This window comes from Bufo bufo, chromosome 7, assembly GCF_905171765.1.
Source record: "Bufo bufo chromosome 7, aBufBuf1.1, whole genome shotgun sequence".
Taxonomy (NCBI): Eukaryota; Metazoa; Chordata; class Amphibia; order Anura; family Bufonidae; genus Bufo; species Bufo bufo.
Window position 1 is genome coordinate 166,169,020 of NC_053395.1, and position 25,988 is coordinate 166,195,007.

General features: G+C 43.7%; 1 protein-coding gene across 2 annotated transcripts in view; it reads left to right on the forward strand.

Moving 5' to 3' along the window:
* UBE2F (ubiquitin conjugating enzyme E2 F (putative)) overlaps positions 1-25,988 on the forward strand; it is a 279,007-nt gene that overhangs the window by 11,229 nt on the left and 241,790 nt on the right. For both annotated transcript variants that reach the window (XM_040441854.1, XM_040441853.1), the window contains exons 3-4: positions 16,243-16,272; positions 20,001-20,066. In XM_040441854.1, coding sequence (XP_040297788.1) covers positions 16,243-16,272; positions 20,001-20,066 — 96 coding nt within the window. The remainder of the gene's footprint in view (positions 1-16,242; positions 16,273-20,000; positions 20,067-25,988) is intronic.

The following is a 25,988-nucleotide window of genomic DNA, read 5'->3' on the forward strand; positions in this document are numbered from 1 at the left end:
CATGTGTGCCCAAAAAACGCATAAAAAACGCATAGAAACTGCAAGAGAATAAAATTTAAAAATTTAAAAAAATCAAGGCTGTATAGAATTATCCCCTGATTATGTGGGAGGATTCCCTGGCAAACTGGGAGTAGCATGAACAACAGGTGTCCAAGATTTGGGAAGCAATTAAAGGAATGGATAAAAATGGAGGCAGAGCAGGCAGACACTTGACCACTGAGGAAGGGAGAGTGAATCTACCCGTAACACGTATGGTGAAACAAGTGATGTACCTGCATTGAAAAGCCTCCTATAATACTGTATGGCCATACAGAAGAAAATCTCTACAGTAAAGGATTAACTATTCTTATCGTCGAAAGCTGCACCAAAGGAAATTGCGGAACAGAGTGGTAACTCCTGCGATCTTTGGAACTCCTGCAAAATTTAAACCAGCTTGCTGTATGGAGCGACTGAATAAGCCGGCAAATATTTAAAGCTCCATTGAAGCAATAGGGAGACAGCAGACGCTAGACGGTAAGCCAAATATCGATTTAAAGTTTTCTTCAATCCAAAGTTCATATCGAGCTTAAAAGGATATGCTATAAGAGACTTTTCACATTATCAGGATTCCTGTGGACACTTTATGAACATATTGCGTTCCCAGTGAATACACCTACAACATTTTCAGTGACATTCAGTTTCCCAAATTGGGATAGAGCGCTAGAAGATAATACCCCCTCTTTCCCAAATAACAGCATATACTTGAAGTTTTTTGGTGTGATATATATATTATTGAATTTATCGACACTATTGAGTCATATGAATATAGTGTCGATCATATCTACCACAATATATGTGACTGTAATGTTGTATATTATTGCTACATTGTTCTTATAAATTTTATGGGGATTTAATAAATATTTTCTGCATATGTCAATCTGGTTGCCAAGTGTATGAGTGCTCGCTCATTTTCCTATTACTACATTTGTTCTATTATTGTCCGCATTATGGACAAGGATAGTACTGTTCTATTAGGGGCCAGATGATGTTCCGTTCCGCAAAATATGGAATGCACACGGACATCATCCGTATTTTTTGCAGATCCGTTTTTTGCAGACAGCAAAATACATGCGGTTGTGTGCATGAGCCCTTAATTAAATTCTGTACTGTATGGGCAACCAGTGCAATGACTGACACAGGACGAAGGCATTGGAGTAGCGGTTGGACAGATAGGTGACCCTGGCTGCTGAATTAAGGATAGTCTAGTGAGGGGGAGGCCAATTAATAGTGAGTTACAGTAATCAAGGTGGGAATGGATCAGGGCAACGATGAGAGTTTTTCTTGTTTCCGTAGTGAGAAATCGGCAGATTCCAGAGATATTTTTGAGGTGCCGGAAACATAAACAGTGCCACACACTGAGATGGAGATATCTGGTTTAGGAAGGTTAGTAGATGGAGAGAACATATAAGAAGTTCAGATTTTTAAAGATTCAGTTTCAGATAGAGAGCGGACATGATTTTAGAGACAGTGGACAGACAGTCACTGGCAGAGGTCGCAGTAACGCCTGTACAAGTGTCTATGACGCTTGTTCAAGCAATTTTACTCCCTGGAAGAAGTCTAAGGCGTACCAATACGCCTTAGACTTTCCCCTCACATTCATCAGCGCAGGGCGCGCTGTGAATGGCACAGGCAGCACGGCGATGCTTCCTGTTCCTGGAATAACCAATAACAAAGCTTCTTACAGCAAGGAGCTTTGTTATTGGTTGAGTATTGGCGCGCCAGAGCGATACAGGTCGGGTCAGGCAGGGGAAGGAGGAGGGGCTGGCTCCAGGGGGTGGCTGTAGTAAGGAGAGCGGGGCGCGCTGCTCAAGGACCCTGGCAAATATGACAGGGCCAATAGAGAGCTAAGGAGCCTGGCCTGTCAGTCTTCAAGTAAGTGATTCCCCCCTCCCCCAATCATGGTTTTGTCCAGTCTCCCAATTCTCTGCTCCCCCTCCTCCTGTTACCCCACTAGTAAGCCTCCTTCCCCCTCCTCCTGTCACCCCACTATTGACCCTGCTCCTCCCCCTCCTCCTGTCACCCCACTAGTGACCCTGCTTCCCCCCCTGCTCCCCCCTTCTCCTGTCACCCCACAGGGAAGAAGCTGAACAGACTCTGCTGACCATGATGGGATCCGTTCTGTTTCCGTTCGGGATCCTGTCTTTTTACCAGACAAAAAAGTGCTCCATGCGAGGATTTTTTGTCTGGTCTTTCAACAGAATCTGCAACAGAGGCTCCATGTATTTTAATTACCGTAACGTATTTTTACTCTTCTGGAAAAAAAAGTAGTGCGACCTCTGGTCAGCAGCGGGGATGAAGTGCATATTTTTTTTTTAGATCAATACTTTACGATTGTGATGCTGTTCTTGGTTGCCCCAAGCCAATTTCCGCACTTCTGTTCCTCCTCTTTTTTAAAATTTATTTTTATGCACTTATATAGCGCTACTATATTCTGCAGCGCTTTACAGACATTAGCCTCAGGCTGTCCCAATGAGGCTCACAATGTAAGTTTCCTATCAGTATGTCTTTGCAGTGTGGGAGGAAACCAGAGGAAACCCACACAAACGCAGGGAGAAGATAAAAACTTCTTGCATATTTTGTCCTTGGTCGGATTGGAACCTAGGACTGCAGTGCTGCAAAGCATCAGTGCTAACCACTGAGCCACTGGTGTTTCACCTTGAATTCCATGGACCCACTCGCGGTTTAGCCCTATTGAATGGAGCTAAACCACAAGCGGATACCCACCATGGTTTCTAGCAGAATCTATCCAGACACTGCGCCAAGAAGGGATATAAGTTATAGTAAACCTATAGCTGTGCGAGTTGGCCCCAATTGTACATGTGGCAGTTTTACTGCAAGGGAATCCCTAAAAAATGTTTCCACTCCTTGGGAACCCCAAATGCCTTTACCCCCTCAAAGAAGCTTGGCGTAGGGGTGGTAAAGCATTCTGTAATTCCTGTCTGGTGATGTCATTTGGCTCTGATATGTTCGCTGTATAGCACTGCATACGCCTGAAGATGCCGTTCCATCAGCAAAACAATATCTGTGTGTAGATAGGTTTTAAATTTGTACTCGTGCTGATAGCTAATCTCGTGTTTGGACAGTGTGTACTGCAGGTTACTGTAGTATAAAAGTTCAAATCGCCTCCCCTTCCTTAAAATAAAAATACTTAACCAATAAACATCATGGGCATCGCCGTGTGCGAAAATGCCCATAGAATTAAAATATAACACTATTAATGCCATACGGAAAATGGTTTAACAGGAAATAAAAATAAAAACAGCCAGTTCTCCATTTTTGTCACTTCAGCTCCCCAAGAATTTTTTTTATAAAAAGGGATCAAAAAGTCACATACACTTCATAATGGTATCACTGAAAAGTACAGATCACCCCACAAAAAATGAGCCCTCACATAGCTCCGTACATACAAAAATGTTATAGGGGTCAGAATATGGTGATAAAAAAATTTTTTTTTCCCTTACGCCCATGACAGCACCCTTGAGAGACCGCCTCCATCCAGGACAGGAAATAGGAACTTTGGTGGAGAGCTCTTAAGGAGGGGCACTGCCCCTATACCACCGGGTTCCTGTTTCCTGCCCTATTGATAGGATGGTATTTTGTGGATAGCAAATTTTAGGCTGCAGGAGCCCCTGAAGACACTTATAAAAGGGGTTACCTGGTGCAGCATAAGTCTCCACTAGGAGCTGCCTGCAAAGTCTGGGGTCCTCCTTCTGGGTCCTGGATTCAATATCGGGCTGGTGTTCCTGGGCAGTCTCAGCATTACCGGGAGGTGATGCTGTCACGCCGGATCTTCCTGGCGGTGTTCAGGAGGTCCGGGTCCTTTCTCTGCCTGCCGTCCTGCCTGGCAACTTACAGAGGCAGGGGGCGGGAAGATAGTCTTGTTCCGCATAACCTGTGCATGAGCCGTATTTGGAACGCACGCGGTAGGTGTTCCGGAAGTGGGGGAGGGATTTCTCCTACTCAGGCCGCATGGGAGCATCGGCAGGGACCCAACCTATGGTATAAATATTACCCTTCAGTGCGCGGTTAGAAGGAGCCCAGCCAGCCTGCAAGCATCGGTGGATCCCATATGGAAGATGCTCTCTCCCTGTCTACTATAATGGAGGATGAGAGTAGTCAGCGCGCAGATGTCCAAGAAGGTCATGAAGCCAGACCGGTACTTCTGGTGGGGTAAGGGGGTCAATCCCCAACTTTTATATTTCCTCTGTCAGGTTTCTAATAGGGGCTTGTTCTCTTATTTTTATAGTGTGTCAAAGAGGGCTCTAGGAAAGCTACCACAAAGACCAGAGGCAAAGAGTGTGCTGTATGCAAGAAAAAACTTGCCCCTTCCTGGTCTAAGTTATTATGTGAGCATTGTGTCAATAAGGTGGTAGAAGAGGAATCCCCATCTCTGCTTCAGAGCATTAACGATATTGTCAAAACTGAAGTTCCTGAGTCTATGAAAATGTTTAAGTGCCTACCTTCCTCAGCCTCTGGCAAACAGGGTCACTCTGCCATGGTATCTGATTCAGATTCTTCAGACGAGAACGAGCAAGGAGAAATCCTAGAGAGTTCAAACTCGTCTTCAGATGAAGAAACCACGGGTAGACCCTTATTTTCCCCTGAGGATACAGAATCTCTGCTGAAGGCTATTAGAGCCACTATGAAAGTGGATGAATCTAGAGAACAAAGATCGGTCCAAGATATAATGTTTGGTGATCTGGGGCACAAAAGATCAAGTATTTCCATTAAATGAAAACATACATTTTTAATTAAAAAAAGAATGGAAAAAACCTGACAAGAAATTTTTTATTCCAAAAAATGTGAAAAGAAAATACCCCTTTGATGAGGCGGAGTCCTCCTGCCTCCTAAATTGGATGCCTCAATTACTAAGATCTCTAAAAAATCTGCTTTGCCATTTGAAGATCTTGGTGCCTTAAAAGATCCTATGGATAGACCAGCAGAAGTCTACCTCAAAAAAGTATGGGAATCCTCTACCCAGGCATTTAAACCGAATATTGCCACTACTTCTACTGGCAGGTCGTTAAAACTATGGATACAAGAACTGGAGTCCCATATCCAGAAAAAACCTCCAGAGACTAATTATTAGCAGTGTTCCCCAGCATCCTTAAAGCAGTAGACTTCATCTCGGATGCTTCTGCGGATGCATTAAAATTAAATGCAAGGTCAGCGGCTCTATCTAATTCTGAAAGGAGAGCTTAAGGGATTCACGGGTGACATGGGTTCAAAGAATAAGCTCTGCTCTATTCCGTGCCAGGGAGATTATCTCTTTGGACCAGTTTTGGATGACCTTCTAGAGAAGGCATCTGATAACAAAAACGGGTTTCCTGTCTCCAGACCTACCAAAAGACAACAGTTTTTTTTCGTAGAAATAAAAAAGATTTTCAATAGAGACAAAAAACAAAATTTCCGACAAGAAAACGGAAATAGGAAGGATAAGGCTGGGTTCACACGAGCGTGTCCGGATGCGTCCCGGTGTGTTGCGGCAAACCCGCGCGAGTAGGAATGCAATTGCAGTCAGTTTTGACTGCGATTGTGTTCCGATGTTCAGTTTTTATCGCGCGGGTGCAATGTGTTCTGCACGCGCATGATAAAAAACCGACTGTGGTACCCAGACCCGAACTTCTTCACAGAAGTTCAGGTTTGGGTTAGTTGTAGTGTAGATTGTATTATTTTCCCTTATAACATGGTTATAAGGGAAAATAATAGCATTCTGAATACAGAATGCTTAGTAAAATAACGCTGGAGGGGTTAAAAAAAAATAAACAAATTAACTCACCTTCTCCTCTTGTTCGCGAAGTTCCCGGTATGATGAGTTGTGGGCTAAAGGACCTAAAGGACCTTTGGTGACGTCAGATCACATGCTCCAATCACATGGTCCATCATGGGCTAAAGGACCTTTGGTGACGTCAGATCACATGCTCCAATCACATGGTCCATCACCGTGGTGATGTACCATGTGATTGGAGCATGTGATCTGACGTCACCAAAGGTCCTTTAGCCCACAACTCATCATACCGGGAACTTCGCGAACAAGAGGAGAAGGTGAGTTAATTTGTTTATTTTTTTTAACCCCTCCAGCGCTATTTTACTAAGCATTCTGTATTCAGAATGCTATTATTTTCCCTTATAACCATGTTATAAGGGAAAATAATACAGTGAATAGACTGTCACCTAGCAACCATGCGTGAAAATCGCACCGCATCCGCACTTGCTTGCGGATGCTTGCGATTTTCACGCAACCCCATTCACTTCTATGGGGCCTGCGTTGCGTGAAAAACGCAGAATATAGAGCATGCTGCGATTTTCAAGCAACCCACAAGTGATGCGTGAAAATCATCGCTCATCTGAACAGCCCCATTGAAATGAATGGGTCCGGATTCAGTGCGGGTGCAATGCGTTCACCTACCGCATTGCACCCGCGCGGAAATCTCGCCTGTGTGAAAGGGGCTTTAGGGATTCCTCTTTGATTCTCAGTCCTCTTCAGGGTCCAAAGCTGGTCAACAATGACTATTTCTGTCCCATGGGGGGAAGACTCTCTCTGTTTTCTCTGGCTTGGGAAAAAAATCTCATCAAGCCCGTGGATTCTTGGTATTATAAAAGACTGTTTCCGTCTAGATTCCATTGTGAATTTTTTGTATCTTAGGAACTGATTTAAAGGGGTTCTGCAGTTTTTTTAAACTGATGATCTATCCTCTGGATAGATCATCAGCATTTGACCGGCGGGGGTCCGACACTCGGGACCCCTGCCGATCAGCTGTTTGAGAAGATAGCAGCGCTGGCAGTACTGCAGCGGCCTTCTCGCTGTTTACCGCAGACCCAGTGACGTCACGACTAGTATCACTGGCCTGGGCGGGGCTAAGCTTCATTCAAGTGAACAGAGCTTAGCCCCGCCCAGGCCAGTGATACTAGTCGTGATGTCACTGGACCAGCGGTAAACAGCAAGAAGGCAGCGGCACTACTGCCAGCACTGCTGCCTTCTCAAACAGCTGATCGGAGGGGGTCCCGGGTGTCGGACCCCCGCCGATCAAATGCTGATGATCTATTCAGGAGATAAAAGGTAGTGGTTTTTGGAACCCTTATTTTGCGGCGCTGGAAACAGGATGCGGATTTTCATAAAATATTTTTTAGAAAATAAAATAGCTTGTTTATTTTTTGTGTCAACGCGTTTCAAGGGCGTCCAGCCCTCTTCGTCAGGACAATAAAAGCATATGTCATACATGTTAAAACATCGTCTTTTAAAAGAAGGGTATTTTGGCGCGCAGGCCAGTGGTTGGACGGGGAGCAGATGTGTATGACGTCATTTCTGTCGTCACTTGGAGGAACGCCTCTCATTTTCTGGCTGATGTTAAAGATACTGTGAGCGCTAATTTGGATAGCAGCTGGTTGCTAGATTGTATGGTGTACATGTCTTTTTATTGGTATTAGTATGTGCTGCCGATTTTTCTTATTACACAGGTGTATGGCATATTCCGGTAAACTGATCCGGTATTTCGTACGTATTGAGAGCTGCTGCCGGCACTGTAAAGTATGGGGGATCGGTGGCTCGGCAGAGATCCAGATGCATGTAGTTATAAGGATTCGGTGGAGCTGTGGATTGCTGGAATGGTCGTGGGGTGAGTGGGGGAAGAGGAGAAAGTGGCAGAGGGGGAGAGGAGGTTCGTCCCGCCTAACTCCTCAGTGTGCTGTGAGGAGATGCCGGACTGTGTTGGCGCTATGATTTTAAGGTTTTGTAGGGGGCGGACTGCGGTCTGCTGTTTGTTTGAATGCTCCTTCTCTGAGGAGATGTTGAACTGTGTTGGCGCTATAGGTATTTTTTGTGTAGGAGGCGGACTGAGGTCTTGTTGCTGGGATTACATGTTTGTTCTGTACGGAGATGCCGGACTGTGTTGGCGCTATGGTTTTTTCGTCTGTTGGACAGTGATCTACTGCTGGATTTCGGTGTTCTTACGGGTAGGGGGATATTTTGTTGAGAGGTGGCCCCAGGGAGTACATCGCAGATCACCATATTTTTGCGTATCAGGATGCGGCGGGGTCCCTGCATTTAGTCTCCTTTGGTGCAAAAGTATGTCCTTTGGGGTTGTTTTCTGGCATTTTGGGCCAGGTGAAGAAACAAGGGGTGCAGTAGTTCTTCTTGGTTGGGGATTGTGTTTATGTTTTGGTGATGTTTTGTGTGGATGTATATATATATTTTTTTTTTTATGTGTATATAGGCCGAAAGATTATGTCTTATTATATTGTGTCTAGTATAGGTACTGCCGGTTAGGTTATTTAGGTTTGTGTATGTTGGGGTTAATATTTGTTTGTTTCATTTTTTTATAGATTGCCTAATTCAGAGGATAGATCATCAGTTTAAAAAAACTGCAGAACCCCTTTAAATCAGTTCCTAAGATACAAAAAATTCAGAATGGAATCCATACAGTCCGCAATAAAACATCTATTCAAAAACTGTGTCATGGCCACCATAGACATAAGATGCCTATTACCAAAAATATCTCGGGGTGGCAGTTTCTATGGAAGGCCATGTCCATCAGCTACAATACAGAGCACTTCCATTTGGAATATCTCAGGCCCCCAGGCTCTTTACAGAGTTGATGGCAGAGGTTATGGCTCACATAAGGGAAAGAGACATTTTGGTTTTCCCTTATTTACGGTAGATAATCTTCTAGTGGTGGCAGAATCAGAAAACCTTTTAACCTCTCATCTCTAAGAAGTATTGCTTTTTTTTGATTTCCCAATTGCAAATCATCCATGGATTAGGAGATTTTTTTTAAATCAGACCCTCAGTTCCCCCGTGGGATCTTAATCTGGTTTTCACTAGAATGATGGAGCCTCCTTTCAAACCAATACAGGACTTGACTATTAAAAAATTGTCGTTTAAAACCGCCTTTTTGGTGGCAATTACCTCTGCCAGGCACGTAGGGGAGATTTCTGCCTTTTCAGCCTATCCTCCAAGATGTTAGTATAAGGAGGGGAGAAGAGCCGCCTTTTCTTCCTAAAGTGGTCTCCCTGTTTCATAGAACCCAAGATCCGTCTCCGGATCCGGATCCGTCTCACAAATGCATCAGTTTGCGTCCGGATTGCCGGAATCCTCTGCCGCAAGTGTGAAAGTACCCTCACTGTGTACTTTACACAGGCCACCTGTTAGTTTCAATGGCTACTCTTTTTAATACTTCATTTTGCCTGTGGTGGCGCCGCAGTGGAATTGAATGCTTGCTGCAGAGTTCCACCTAAAGCTGACCGTACACATGACATAGATGTCATCCAAACAGCCATCTCTCCTGCTCCCCCATACACATGCGCACACAGCTCAGTCAGGTATGCATGTGTTCGTAATGGGAAGAGCCACTGCCAGACACTTTTAGTAGTGGCCTATATCACGTGAGGACAAAGGGTCATTCTTGTTGTAACATAGTTACGTTACAGTTTTTTTCTTTTTTGTGCTCCTCCTCGAATTGTGGGTTGGTAGGTCAGTGTTGCATTATTCTTGGATCTGGATTTCCTTGGGACCATCTCATGAGTAGATAGTCTTCAATGCTAAATGTTTTAAGCCTTCCTTGTGTGCACAAAGTTGAATAATTTAAAATTAAATGGCGCACAGATCAAGTTTACTCGTATGAGTGGGTTGACCTCGTTCAGAGGTATCCACTTTACGTGTCTGCAATAAATTATATACACACCTCCTCAGAATGGCGCACCCCACAATGCGCCAGCCCCGTCCCCAGCGTACAGCTCTTTTAATATTGCATGCTTCTATTGTTCCATCCGTCCTCCGTGCAAATGTATCTATATTCACCTTCAATTTATAGTGCAGATTAAAAAGCATAAGAGCAAGCCCTGAAGATGCAATAAATTGAAGGCCCCAGTCCATTTCTCTAGACTTTGTTATGCTGGAACAGAAACAAGTCTCCCATAAATAATGAAAAACTCATAAAACATTAATATCATGAAAATGTATTTCTATCCGTATGTGTGCCAATTAAAAGATATTAAGGCTTGGCTTATTCAGAATTCTTAAAGAGAACCTGTCCACGAAATTCAGTGCAATCTGCAGGCAGCATGTTGCAGAGCAGGAGGAGCTGAGCAGAGTGATAAACTGTAGGTTTGTTGGAAACGATTCCGTAAGGCTAGTAATTTATTCATTTAAGGCTACTTTCACACTAGCGTTTTTTTGCGGCTCCGTCATGGATCTGCAAAAACGCTTCTGTTACAATAATACAACCGCACGCATCCGTTATGAACGGATCAGGTTGTATTATGTCTTCTATAGCCATGACGGATCCGTCTTGAACACCAGTGAAAGTCAATGGGGGACGGATCCGTTTTCTATTGTGTCAGAGAAAACTAATCCGTCCCCATTGACTTACATTGTGTGACGGGACGGATCCGTTTGGCTCCGCTTCGTCAGGCGGACAGCAAAATTCTGCAAGCATTAGAATAGAAACTGATCGGAGGCAAACTGATGCATTCTGAGCGGATCCTTTTCCTTTCAGGATGCATTAGGGCAAAACTGATCCGTTTTGGACCGCTTGTGGGAGCCCTGAACGGATCTCACAAACGGAAACCAAAACGACAGTGTGAAAGTAGCCTAAAGGAGTTGGCCATTTTGCTTTATTCTTGGGTTACTTATAGTATTTCTGTCACTGCACAAGTCGTCTTCATCAACATCTGTCCGTGTTCCTTTTCCTGTGCTGTTTCTGGTGCCCCTGTGAAAAGTGCCTCTGCACTGTTTTTGTAACTATGACCCCTATATGTGACATCATAGAAAACGGCTTCATAGGCTCTCCCATCCTGTGCGCAGACTCCACATCAAGTGTTCGGCGTTGGCACGGTAGAAACAGTTCCTGCCTTCAGTGTCCCATCCTCAGGGCACAGCTGGTAAAAGAAGTGAATGTGATTGTGGCCACTCATCTTCTGCATCTGGACATACTTCCCCTGTTCTTTCATATGCAACATCCAGGGTTGGGAGACTATGCGACAATTTTCTGTGATGTCATATGGGGGCCAGAGTACTGACCCTTGCCGACTGCCTTGACCTTAGACTTATTTTACAGAGTTGCACAAAAGCTGCTGATCCTGATTCTGCCTGTTCCCTGATGAAGAGCATTGCCTGACTCCTTGGTGCCTGACACCATTGTGTCTGATCTTTGTGGGTCAGCTGTCAACTACACCAGAACTATTCCAAGAAATAGCGGCCTGGTGGCTCCCCTACAGCGAAGACTAGATCCCTGTATAGGGTTTAAAGGGTGAATACTGAAGATACCCTACCGAGATAACACCATTAGGTCCCTTTCACACGGGCGAGAATTCCGCGCGGGTGCAATGTGTGAGGTGAACGCATTGCACCCGCACTGAATCCAGACCCATTCACTTCAATGGGCTTTGCAGATGAGCAGTGATTTTCGCGCATCACTTGTGCGTTGTGTGAAAATCGCAGCATGTTCTATATTCTGCGTTTTTTACGCAATGCAGACCCCATAGAAATGAATGGGGTTGCGTGAAAATCGCATAGCATCCGCAAGCAAGTGCAGATGCATTGCGATTTTCATGCATGGTTGGTAGGAGATGATGTTAGTAAATTGATAAGTCAATTTACTGTATTATTTTCCCTTATAACATGGTTATAAAGGAAAGTAGTAGCATTCTTAATACAGAATGCTTACTAAAATGTTGCTAAAATTAACTCGCCTCATCCTGTTGTTCGCGCAGCCGGCATCGTCTTCTTTCTTCATCTTTCAGGACCTGCAAAAGGACCTTTTGACGTCATCGCGCTCACCACGTGATGTCAGTGACGTCAGCGCAGGTCCTGAAAGATGAAGAAAGAAGACTATGTCGGCTGCGCGAACAAGTATATGGGGTGAGTTAATTATTATTATTATTATTATTATTATTATTATTATTATTATTTTTTAACCCCTCAAGCAACATTTTAGTAAGCATTCTGTATTAGGAATGCTATTTTCCCTTATAACCATGTTATAGGGGAAAATAATAAAATGAATAGAACACCTAACCCAAACCTGAACTTCAGTGAAGAGGTTCGGGTCTGGGTACCACATTCACTTTTAGTCTCACGCGTGTGCAAAACGCATTGCACTCGCGTGAAATAAACTGAACATCGGAACGCAGACTGCAATTGCGTGCCTACTTGTGCGGTTTTCCCGCAATGCACATGCGACTCATCCGGAGCAAATCCAGAACGCCTGTGTGAAAGAGGCCTTAGGACTAGCCCAAAGTCAAACTGGTTAGTTAGCGCAGTGGTTCCACACCGACTGTTCATAACACTGCACACGGGGGTCGCACCATATACCGAGAGCAAAGATTCACATACTTTTGCCACTCACGGTCATGTGATAGTGGATCATTTTCCTTAATAAATTTGTTTGCTTTGGGTATCTTTAATCTACTGTTAGGACTTGTGTGAAAATCTAATCTAGTTTGTTTAAATTTATGCAAAAAAATTCGAGAATTCCCACACTTTCAAGCACTGCTGTGCAGTTATAGAGGCGTCTGTCACAGGCACATAAGCAAATCCTTTACCTACAATGATCTCCTATATTGCGCGTGTGTTGGAGTAAACATCTTGATCATGCAACATCATTGCAGAGGGAATCAGACCCCAGAAGTTGAAGTCCCATAGTGGGACAAAAATAAAAAGTAAAAAAAAGTGTTTTTCATTATAAAAAATAAAATTAAGTTTCAAGTAAACAAAAAATAAAAATTCCCCAAATAAAACACATAAAATTGTGAAAAAAAAGGAAAAACAGACATATTGGGTATTGCCGCGTCCGTAACGACCGGTTCTATAAAAATATTACATGATCCACCCCCTCACCTGAACGCCATAGAAAAAAATAAAATAAAAACTGTGCTAAAACAACAATTTTTTTTTTTGTCACCTTAACATCACAGAAAGTGCAACACCAAGCAATCAAAAAGGCGTATGCCCCCTAAAATAGTACCAATCAAACTTTCCTCATCCCTCAAATAATGAGTTCCTACCTAAGACAATTGCCCAAAAAATAAAAAAAAATCTATGGCTCTCAGAATATGGAGACACTAAGGCCCCTTTCACACGGGCGTTGCGGGAAAATGTGCGGGTGCGTTGCGGGAACACCCGCGATTTTTCCGCGCGAGTGCAAAACATTGTAATGCGTTTTGCACTCGCGTGAGAAAAATCACGCATGTTTGGTACCCAAACCCGAACTTCTTCACAGAAGTTCGGGCTTGGGATCGGTGTTCTGTAGATTGTATTATTTCCCCTTATAACATGGTTATAAGGGAAAATAATAGCATTCTGAATACAGAATGCAAAGTACAATAGCACTGGAGAGGTTAAAAAAAATTAAAAATAATTTAACTCACCTTAGTCCACTTGATAGCGCAGTCCGGCATCTCCTTCTGTATTCTTTCTTCAGGACCTGGGTAAAGGACCTGTGGTGACGTCACTCATGACCTGTCATGACCCGTCACACATGACCTGTCACTTACCAGTAGGAGGAGCTCCCGGCCGGACGCAGACATCGCAGCTCGCAGGTAAGTATAATGGTTCTACAAATTGCTAAGTAACCATGGCAACCGGGACAGCAGTAGTGTCCTGGTTGCCATGGTTACCGATCGGAGCCCCAGCGATTAAACTGGGACTCCGATCGGTACTCTCCGCTGCCACCAATGATAGGGGGGGAGATTTTAATTAGGAGGGGGAGGGAGGGGAGAGGGCCCACTGGCCATCAACGAGTTAACTACAGGGGAGGGAGGGGGGCCGGCCGCACTGGCCACCAACGAGTTAACTACAGGGGAGGGAGGGGGGCCCACTGGCCATCAACGAGTTAACTACAGGGGTGGGAGGGGGGCCCACTGGCCACCAACGAGTTAACTACAGGGGATGGAGGGGGGGGGGGGCGGCCGCACTGGCCACCAATGTGTTAACTACAGGGGGGGGGGGGGCTGCCCCCTGCTGCCTGGCAGCACCTGCCAGGCAGCAGGGGGCAGTCATGTACACAGTTCTTTTAGTATATTCTAACCTGAAGCGTCCCCATCACCATGGGGACGCCTCTGTGTTAGAATATACTGTCGGTTCTGAGTTTTCACGAAGTGAAAACTCAGCTATGAAAAAGCTTTTATGCAGACGGATCTTCGGATCCGTCTGTATAAAAAGTAACCTACGGCCACGGATCACGGACACGGATGCCAATCTTGTGTGCATCCGTGTTCTTTCACGGACCCATTGACTTGAATGGGTCCGTGAACCGTTGGCCGTGAAAAAAATAGTATTATATTAAAATAATATTTTTTTCACGGCCAGGAAACACGGATCACGGATGCGGCTGCAAAACGGTGCATTTTCCGATTTTTCCACAAACCCATTGAAAGTCAATGGGTCCGCGAAAAAAAACGGCACAACGGCCACGGGTGCACACAACGGTCGTGTGCAGGAGGCCTAATACAGAATGATAGAAGATAGAAGGATCGTCACCACACATTTACCACATGGTGAGCGCGATTCAGTCATCAAACGTCCTTTTGCAGGTCCTGAAAGAAGAAGAAAGAAGACTATGCCGGCTGCGCGATCAAGTGGATAAGGTGAGTTAATTTTTTTTATTTTTTAACCCCTCAATCAACATTTTAGTAAGCATTCTGTATTAAGAATGCTATTATATTCCCTTATAACCATGTAATAAGGAAAAATAATACAGTGAATTTACTATAATGGGGTCCGGGGTTGCTCATCCCTATCATCTCCTACAACCATGCGTGAAAATCGCACCACATCCGCACTTGCTTGTGGATGCTTGCGAATTTCACTCAACCCCATTCATTTCTAGAACATGCTGCGATTTTCACGCAACGCACAAGTGATGCGTGAAAAACGCCGCTCATCTGCACTGCCCTATTGAAGTGAATGGGTCCGGATTCAGTGCGGGTGCAATGCGTTCCCGCCCGTGTGAAAAGGGCCTAAATGTTGTCATTAGATAGTACAACTTGTCCCGCAAAAAACAAACCCTCATATGGCTATGTAAATGAGAAAATAAGTAATTATCACATTGGGAGGGCTAGGAGTAAAACACAAAAATGAAAAAAATAAAAAATAAATCGCCCTGTCTTCAAATGTTATGGACATCTTTGTAAAAAAACTTTACACTTCTTTATTTTGTGGAGAAAATTATTTCTCCAGTCAGGAGCCTTGTATTAGAAGCTGCCAGATCCAGCACCTGAGAAGCCCTGCCCCCTCCCGATAAGCCCCACCCCCTCTCCCACAGCTCGCTCACCAGGAGCAGCTCTAGAGTCTGGACTAAACACTGCATTGTGGTTACAGGACCTGTGGTGATGTCAGTCATGTGATCAGCCATGTTTGTGGGAGAAGTTAGGGGAACACTGGCCCCTAACACATAGGACTGTGCTGGTGGAGAATGTAGAGGTACTTTATGTATGGAAGGTTTGTATAAAGCAGGGCTATGTAGGTGTAACCAGTCTATTGTACAGTTTTCTGTGTGTCATGTGCGCACAGTAGTTCTATCCGTGTAATGGACATGTAGCAGAGCCGTGTGTGCAATGTGTATATAGTAAACTATCTGTGTAATGTGCATGTGGTAGAGCTGTGTATGTAATATGTATATAGTAGCGTCAGGTGGGCGCTGTGTGTGGCAGCATCAGGTGGGCGCTGTGTGTGGCAGCGTCAGGTGGGCGCTGTGTGTGGCAGCGTCAGGTGGGCGCTGTGTGTGGCAGCGTCAGGTGGGCGCTGTGTGTGGCAGAGTTGGCCAACATACAGCTGACAGTCTGCTTCAAACTGCAGATATAACCCCCTCCATGCCATTGTGGGGATCCCAGCAATCGGACCCCTCACAATCCTTTACTTATCACCGATTCTGTATCTTCGTGATGATTTCCGTGGGGTAACCCCATTAGCCAAATTCAAGTTAAGGTAATGGTGGACACTCTTGTAGATGCCGATGACGCACTGGATGCAGCGCTCACTCTTGTAAGGTTGCAAGCCCGTATGTAAACAGGTCGTCTGTGGTAAGGTTTTGCTCTAGCGGCCAAATCACATGACTATTTAATTATTATTGCAATTTTTCTTATATTGCAAGAAAATCTGTCACAAGAAAGATATGGAACAAATGATAGTTTGCAACTTCTACATGAATATAAAGATCCTAGGATAGTCTATATCTCTGCCTCACCAGTTCTTTCATTTCTTTACAGAGGTAGCAGAACTTGAAGCCAACCTGCCATGTAAGTAAACTTGTCGGCTTATTTGGTTTTCTTTTACTACTACTTCACGTGTTATTATTATTTATTATTATTATTATTATTATTATTTATTTGAAAGCCCCTTTTTGGGAATAGCCATTGCTGGCAAAAATGCCCCCTTACTGCTTCTGTTTCATCTTCTGGTTATTTCAAGTGATCCTGTATCCACAAGATTGGGGATTACTATTAAAACGGGTGGGGTCTGACCGCTGGGACCCCTTGATCATTTGAAAGGGGTCCTGTACCCCATGGGACACCTGATATGAATGGAATGGCAGGTCGAGCATGTGCATTGGGACTGCCGGCTATAGCCAACTACAGAGAAGCCAGTAATCTTTTAAAAACAGTATTATAAAGTTATGTACTGTAATCCTTGCTCTATAAGACACACCTAGGTTCTAGAGGAGAAAAATATTTTTCATCAGACCCTCAATCTTGTATTTGGTGCTTAGGTCCAGTTCACACTTCAGGTATTTTCATCAGTTATTGTGATCCAAAACCAGTAGTTAAGCTTCGAGATCAGGTGTAATGGAAAGATCTGCACCTGTTTTTTGTGTTTTTGACCGACTGGCACGGTGTGCTGTCCACATCTTTTGCGGCCCTATTGAAATGAATGGGTCCGCACACGGTGCGCATTTTTGCGGTCGGCTGAATGAGCCCTAACTGATGGAAATAACTGAAGCGTGAACTTGGCCTTACTTCTGTTGGCCCCTTCTACTTGTGTTGCCTTCCTTCTGTCAATTTGGACCAGTTTTTTCTCCACTTTAAGGCCTATTGCACAAGACCATATGCCCTCTGAGACATACAGAATTGATTGTGTGCATGGGAGCACACACCATCATAGATTACAATGAGGCTGTGCACGTCGGGCCGCCCGCAGGGCTATTGCCCCGCACTCATAAGATCATATAAATGCGGGACAATAGCCCCGTGGGTCGCCCGACGTCCACAGCATCATTGTAATCTGTGATGCTGTGTACTCCAGTGCGCACGATCAATGCCGCTCCGGGACATATGGCCCGCTCATGGAATGTATGTCTCGGAGGGCATACGGTCGTGTGCAAGAGGTCTAAGTCCCCAGTCTGCCCTTGCACTGTATTATGGTTACGTTTTGAAATTTTGGCAGCATAGTAGATGTGGGTGGGCACGTCATATTTCTGTCACTTTTGTGGATGAAGGCTAAGGCTTCTTTCACACGGGCGTACCAGATTTGCTCCGGATGCGTCGCGTGTGCATTGCGGGAAACCCGCGCGAGTGTGCACGCAATTTCAGTCAATTTTAATTGTGGTGTTCAGTTTTTATCAAGCGGGTGCAATGCGTTTTGCACGCACGTGATAAAAAAACTGAATGTGGTACCCATACCCGAACCCGGACTTCTTCACTGAAGTTTGGGTTAGGTGTTCCGTACATTTTATTATTTTCCCTTATAACATAACAGAATGCTTATTATAATGTGGCTTGAGGGGTTAAAAAACAAACAAATAAAAACTCACCTCATCCTCTTGTTCGTGCAGCCGACATAGTCTTCTTTCTTTTTTCAGGACCTGCAAAAGGACCTTTTTGATGACCTTTTGATAGATCCTTCTATCTTCATTCTGCAGGACCTGCGCTGACGTCACCGCTTACGTCATCAAAGGTCCTTTTGCAGGTCCTGAAAGAAGATGGACTATGCCGGCTGCACGAACAACAGGATGAGGTGAGTTAATTTTTTTTATTTTTTAACCCTGAAGCCACATTTTAGTAAGCATTCTGTACTCTTATACCATGTTATAAGGGAAAATAATAGTGTTTAGACTTTAATGGGGTTGCTCATTCCGATCGTCTCCTAGCAACCATGCGTGAAAATTGCACCGCATCCGCACTTGCTTGCGGATGCTTGCGATTTTTTAACGCAGACCCGATCACTTCTATGGGGCCTGCGTTGTGTGAAAAACGCAGAATATAGAACATGCTGCGATTTTCACGCAACGCACAAGTGATGTGTGGAAATCACCGCTCATCTGAAGTGAATGGGTCCGGATTCAGTGCGAGTGCAATGCGTTCACTTCAGGCATTGCACCTGCGCGGAATTCTCGCCCATGTGAAAGGGGCCTAAATAGTGCAAGCTGTTGATGCAGATGCTTAGTGGTATGTATGAACTTTGTGCTCTTTGTTTAACATTGTTTCTGTGTGTTAGGCTACTTTCACATTAGCGTTTTTCTTTTCCGGCATAGAGTTCAGTCACAGGGGCTCTATACCGGAGAAGAACTGATAAGGCATATCCCCATGCATTCTGAATGGAGAGCAATCCGTTCAGGATGCATCAGGATGTCTTCAGTTCAGTCATTTTGACTGATCAGGCAAAAGATAAAACCGTAGCATGCTACGGTTTCATCTCTGGCGAAAAAAACTGCCTGAATGCATTTTTTTCCATAGGAATGTATTAGTGCCGGATCCGGCATTCAAAATGCCGGATCCTTCCTTCAGGTCTGCACATGCGCAGACCTTTAAAAATGAGGAAAAAAATCAATACCGGATCCGTTTTGCCTGATGACACCGGAAAAACGGATCCGGTATTGTAATGCATTTTTCTGACTGATCAGGCATTTTTCAGACTGATCAGGATCCTGATCAGTCAGAAAAAATTACATGCGTTTGCATACAGTTTGCCTGATCAGGCAGGCAGTTCAGGCAACGGAACTGCCTGCCGGAATCAAACAACGCAAGTGTGAAAGTACCCTAAGCCTTTACTAGGCTGTTAGTTTTATGCATAAACATAAGATTCTATGTTTTTTTTGGTTTTTTAATTCCTGTTTGTCACCACGTAGTCAGGATACCTGTAGTTTCTTTGTTATATGCTTTCAGTAAACATACAGTTTTTTTTTTTTTTTTTTATCTGCTTTTCAAGGCCATGTGTTTTTGTAAGTTGTTGCTTTTTCTAAATTTCTAAATTTCTAATTTTTAAGCCAGGTTTCGGTCTCTCCAGTTCTAGTGATTTTGATATGTAGACCTAGGCAAAAGCGGCACGCATTAACGAAGTGCTGAGTGCCATTTTGACTCTCAGATCAGGCACTCGATTCCATGAAGAAAACAATGGGTGCATGGCCCTATTGACTTCTATGGTTCAGTGTAATATCCAGTTTAAAACTGAATAACACCCTTAGGTTTATCCTTTATTTTCGTACACATTATTATCTGTGGAAAGATGTTGGCATCCCTGCAGTGAATTTATTCATGTAGTACTCACATGTGATTTGTATAAAATCTGAGCAAGTAATGTTTGCTGCACATGTACAGTGAGGAACAGAAGTATTTGAACACCCTGCGATTTTGCAAGTTCTCCCACTTAGAAATCATGGAGGGTCTGAAAGTCACATTGTAGGTGCATTCCCACTCTGAGAGACAGAATAAAAAAAAATAATAATAATAAATTTAGGAAATCACATTGTATGATTTTTAAAGAATGTATTTGTCTTGCACTGCTGAACATAAGAAGTAGTTAAACACCTGAGAAAATCCGTGTTAAATATTTGGTACAAATAAATTCTTTTAAAATCATACAATGTGATTTCCTGATTTTTTTATTTTTTTATTTTGTGAATTTCAGACCCCTCCACGATTTCTAAGAGAGAGAACTTGCAAAATCGCAGGGTGTTCAAATACTTCTGTTCCTCACTGTAATTATTATATGACACCTCCTGTATGAATTATGTAAATTTTTATCTTTTTAGGCACCTGCAAAGTGAATTTCTCTGACCCCAACAAGCTGCATTACTTTCAGCTGACTGTGAGCCCAGGTAATCTGCCAGTGGTTTGCGTAGTCTTGTCTTGTCTGACACGGGTGATGCTGAGGTTAAATGCTTCAGCTCTTGATAAATTACAGCAGCCCTACGACAAGCGTCAGAGAGCATTCCCTTGGGTAGTGTCATAGTTTTCATTTCAATATTATACTTGGAAATATTAATATCTGTAATAATAAACATGTGCTCGTATTTTTAGCAGTTGAAAAGGGCACAACAGTCCGAAAAATTTGCTGCTGCTTGGATTCCACTCGCCTTTTTGTAGACCATGTCGATATGGAGATCCATGTACTTCTAAGGGTCCATTCACACGTCCGTATGTGTTTTGCGGATCCACAAAACACGGACACCGGCAATGTGCGTTCCGCATTTTGTGGACCGCACACCGCCGGCACTATAATATAAAATGCAGTTGCGGACAAGAATAGGACATGTTCTAATTTTTTCGGGAACCGGGCAGCACATAGTGCCGTCTCATAGAAATTAATGGGTCCACAATTCCGTTCCGCATAATGTGGAACAAAATTGCGGACGTGTGAGGGGAGCCTAATGAACCCAGTATTACCTGTGGAATAAAAGACAGTGGAGCGGGTGCAGAGTGCATAGACCCAGGCTGCATACTGAAATTCCCAGCCTTTTTGATGTCTTTGGTAGGAATTGAACTACAGTTGCGGCGTAGCACGTTTTCTTGCTTGAACAGGTCATGAACCATGATCATAATGGGTACATTTTTAAATAGTGTGTAACCACAAGTGGTTTTCTCGCTGCCCAAAATAAAAATATCTTCATAGTACTTTTATACATCTTCTCACAATGGTACTCTGCATTTGCCGTGCAATAGTTCACACCTATTACTTCTGTGGCGAGACTTGCAGCTTTACTGCGCACCTCAAACCTACATCTTGGTGTCATCCTTTAGACACATGGGCTGCTATACGCTGTATACAATATTGCTGACACCCATCGTGTGACCTAGTACTCTGTTGGTGTCTTTATGTCAGCCATCACGTTACCCCAAGGGGCTGGTAATTTTAATATGTTCAAGCCTCTTGCAGTCATGTCGTGAATGAATTGCCTGGTGAACAACGAACGCGATGCGGTAGGGCCCGTTCAAACAGCTGATTGGGATTGCCAAGAGTCGGTACCCCTCCGTTCCGATATTGATAGCCCATCCGGTGGGGGGTTGTCCCATAAAAAACACTTATCCCCAATCCGCAGGACTCCTGGGGCCACTGCCGATCACAAGACCAAGACTCTGTGTTTCCACTTTTGAATGGAGTGGCGTTCATGCATCTGCACTGCTGCTCCATTCAACTCTTTGGGACTGCTGGAAAAAGTGCAAAGGGCCCAGCTATCTCCAGCAGTCCCATAAAGTTCAAACAGGAGAACACAAAGTCCCCTTTTTTGTGATCACCCCGACCCCCAGCAGATATGAATCTGCAAAGAATTATAGAGCTACTTAAAGGGAACCTGTCATGTGGATATTTGATTATAATCTAACTAATTATATACAATCATTAACTACTAAAAAGTCCCTTAGATGTATTCACTTACTGGTGTGACAGATGGTTAACTCATAATATACACACAAAGATGCCGCATGCAAATGAGCTGATTGGAGTCCAGCGGTTTTTTTAATTCAGAGCTATAGCCACTCCCCTGCCCACCTGCTGCTGATTCATATGGAAAAAAACTGTCATTCAGCAGCAGGTGGGCGGGGAGAGTCAGGAGCTCATGAATAGTCAGGACTCATTATCAGCTGGAGCTTAGTTAGGACACCGTAAAACTGGTGACAGGTTCCCTTTAAATGGAGGCAAAAAATAAATAAAATGTAAGGTTTTTCAGGGTGGTGTTTTTAAGACCTAACCCATTAGGCTGCACTCTTGACTTTTCTGACAAGAGTCTGAATCCCCTACATGAAGCCGCTTCCTCCTTCAGTGATCTTATTTAATATGTGGGGTGTTCCTGGCATGCAGTAGGCAATACTTACTCGGAGTAATCCAGCAAAGGGCAAGCTGTGATCCTGCAACGGGGCCTATGGATATGTATGGGGAGTGAGCGCTACAGTAGCTCATAGGATCTGACCACACATAGGAGCTACTGTTGTACAAACTGCTGACAAAGTCATCACTATTAGTTTAGTTGGGTGTATGATCAGCGGTTTGAAGGTACTTTGGTGAGCACCATGGCCTCTACATGTTTTACAGTGCTCCGTACACTCAGCATGCTGGATATATAGTAATGACCGCTGGGTTGTGTACCTGTTCATGTGAATGGGACAGCACTACAATTCCCAGCACATCTTTATCTTCATCTTCGAACAGCTGATTGGTCTTGGTACTGAGTTGGACTGTAAGCCTTGTGGTATTGATCGCCAGTACTAAAGACAAGCGTCGATTTTTAAAATCCCAGGCAAACCCTTAAATGCTGGCTATTATACTGTACAGGTGAAACTCGAAAAATTTGAATATTGTGCAAAAGTCCATTTATTTCAGTAATGCAAATTAAAAGGAATTGCATTAATGCAGCTTAAAATTAGAATTTAGTGAAAAGGTTCAATATTCTAGGCTCAAAGTGTCACCCCCTAGTCAGCTAATTAATCCATACCCCCTGAGTAAAGAGTACCTGAGATTGTAACTTTGGGGTTTCATAAGCTGTAAGCCATAATCATCCAAATTATAACAAAGGCCTGAAATATCTCGCTTTGCATGTAATAAGTCTATCTCATATATTAGTTTCATCTTTTAAGTTGCATTACTAAAATAAATGAACTTTGCACAATATTCAAATTTTTTTCGAGTTTCACCTGTAGGTGTCAGGACACGTAGTGCATCGTAGCTTGCTGCATATGGGCGGACCATTTAGGGTGCCCATGCTAGTCCCTGTCCTCTGTCAAAATGCCTACTATGTGTATGAGAGCATCACAACTGGACTTGGAGCAACGACAGAAGGTGGCCTAGTCCGCAGAACCACATTTTCTTCTCCATGATGTGGACGGCCTGCTCCATGTGTATCGTTTACCTGGGAAAGAGATTGCACCAGGATGCACTGTGGAAGAAGGCAGACAGATGCAGACAGTGAGATGCTCGGAGCAATATTCTGCACCTTGGGTCCTGGTATTCATGTGGATGTTACTTCATGGCAGTGGTGTTCCCTAATGGCAGTAGACTCTTTCAGCCGGATAACGTGCCCTGCTATGCTGCAACAATTTGTTCAAGAATGGCTTGAGTAATATGACAAAGAGTTAATGGCGATGACTTAGGGTACGGCCACGCAGAGTATTTTTGGATGAGGTTTTTGAGGCAGATCTGGTTTTGGCAAAAAAAATCCTGCAGGCAGAAGTTTATTTAAAAGGAATCGAAATTATAAAAGGTTTTATACATCTCCTTCCTGTTGGATCCACTTCTGACTCTGTCTGAAAATCCTGCAAGCAGATCTGGCTCAGAACCCTAGTCCAAAAAACTCTGTGTGGCTGTGCCCTTAGGGAGTCATTTATTATCTTGAAATACGCCTATATTAGGCGTATTTCAGGTGCAGATTACGGCTCAACGGTTAGTTGTGCGACTTTTCCCTGCTCATGCCAAGTCTAAAAAAGTGGGCATGGCGCGAGGGCAGGTGTTAATTCAATTTAGGACAAGTCCCAAACTAGGGCACTACACCTCGCTTGTCTGTGGGAATCAAATTAGTTAATAAGTTCTCACCATGTGCCAGGGGATGCGGTCGACCAAAGAATCAAAGACCCAGACACTTTGCTGGTTAACCCTTTGAGGACCATAAGATTACCATCATCAATATAAAAATTATTTTATTTTTTTCCCTTTAAGAATGTATTTGAACAATAAATAAAGCTAGTAATATTTTGACTCGAACCAAAAGTATTTAAAATTCTTAATCAGATGATACAGGCAATTAAAAACATGGGACAAATACGTCCCTTGGTCGGTCCTCAAAGGGTTAAAGGATTCTCTGCCATGCAACGCCCATAGGGTCAATTTTATTAGGTTTTACAATTGTGGGTCTAACCACCCCCCCTTTAGCCATCACATTTAATATGTCCAATTCCAAGTATTTATTAAAGGGAACTTGTCACCGGGATTTTGTGTATAGAGCTGAGGACATGGGTTGCTAGATGGCCGCTAGCACATCCGCAATACCCAGTCCCCATAGCTCTGTGTGCTTTTACTGTGTAAAAAAAACAAAAACGATTTGATACATATGCAAATTAACCTGCTATGAGTCCTGTATGTGAGATGAGTCAGGGACAGCACTCATCTCAGGTTAATTTGCATATGTATCAAATTGTTTTTTTTTTTACACAGTAAAAGCACACAGAGCTATGGGGACTGGGTATTTTGGATGTTCTAGGGGCCATCGAGCAACCCATGTCCACAGCTCTATACACAAAACGCCTCTTCATAACTTAGGTGGGGCCACCGCCAGATCTAGGGATTATTACAGCCGGCGTATAAAACGCTGGTCTTAATAAGTGACCCCCTTGGTCTCCAAATTCTCAGACCAATCTATCATCTCTGAGACATGCTGGAAAAACAAGTCCGATCCATGGAGGCCCCACGTCACAACTTATGAAAGGATCTACTGGTAATGTCTTGGTGCCAGATACCACAGGAGACCTTCATACTGTAAGTCTTCTGGAGTCCATACCTTGATGTGAGCTGTATTGGCACCACGAGGTGGACATGCACAATATTAGGCAGGTGGCTTAAATGTTATGGCTGATCAGTAGGAAAATAAGCTATTGTATGGTAATATTTATCTATTCATATATTTTTTATTTTTTATTTTTTTTTTACAATCACCAAGTTCACAGCTAAATTAATATATTGGCTTGGCAGTACATGCACTGTAGGTGATACTTTTATCTTCTGTCTGGCAGCCAAGACTTTGATTTGCCAGTGCGATACTTGATAGCTGGGATATGTGAAGTTTTGAGTTTCAAAATTTCAGGCACCTGAAATGTAGCTGAGCAGGTTGCATTCATGTAATGATGCTATGCGCCCAGTAGGAGGCATTATAAACACATAGTTTTGTATATTTGATTGATGCAGTTTTTCATCCTTGTATAGAAGAATAGGTTTTACAACAAACGGATGCTTAAGAATTCCGCAATGATTTACATATGAAACATATTTGTTGAAGCAAGCGGTTTTGTAAAGTTCTTTTTGTATACTGCATTTGGCTAAGTTATTGCTAATTCTAACTACTTTTTTAACCTCTGCTTTTGCACACATGCTACAATTGCCTCAGACCTGGGACCAGAGGGTCTGGTAACGTGTGTGAATAAGCACTACCAGCACCTATGGTCTAAGAGCCTAGCTAGCCGGTGTCGTCTCCTGTACACTGCGTCAGCCATGGCGTGGTCACATATACAGTAGCCACTGCTGCCTAGTGAAGAACTCTCACGAGAGACCATCAGATCCTGGGGAATGACTTTTCAAATGACAGATTGCCCTTCGTTGAGAAAATAAAGGGTTTACCAGTTCTAACCATCCTTTGGATAAAACGTCAGATCGTCAGGGGTCAGACTCCTGGAACCCACACGATCAGCTGTTTTCGCAAGCCACTGTGTAGAGCGTGGTTACCGTAGTGCTGCTTTTGTTCAGCGCTTCAGTAACCAGGCACAGTCACTATACAGTAAATGGAGCTGTGTAGTTTTGGTGCTAGAGCTTGTAAAAAAGAGCTGTTTTGGGGGGTGGGGTGCTGGGAGTAGGACGCTGCCAATATAATATTGATAATGTAACCTAAGGATGGGTCATTAACCCCTTAGTGACCAAGCCTGTTTGGGCCTTTATGACCAAGCGTTTTTCTTCCTTTTTTTATGGTCTCGTTCCAAGAGCTATAACTTTTTTTTATTTTTTCATCTATATAGCTTTATGAGGGCTTGTTTTTTACGGGACAAGT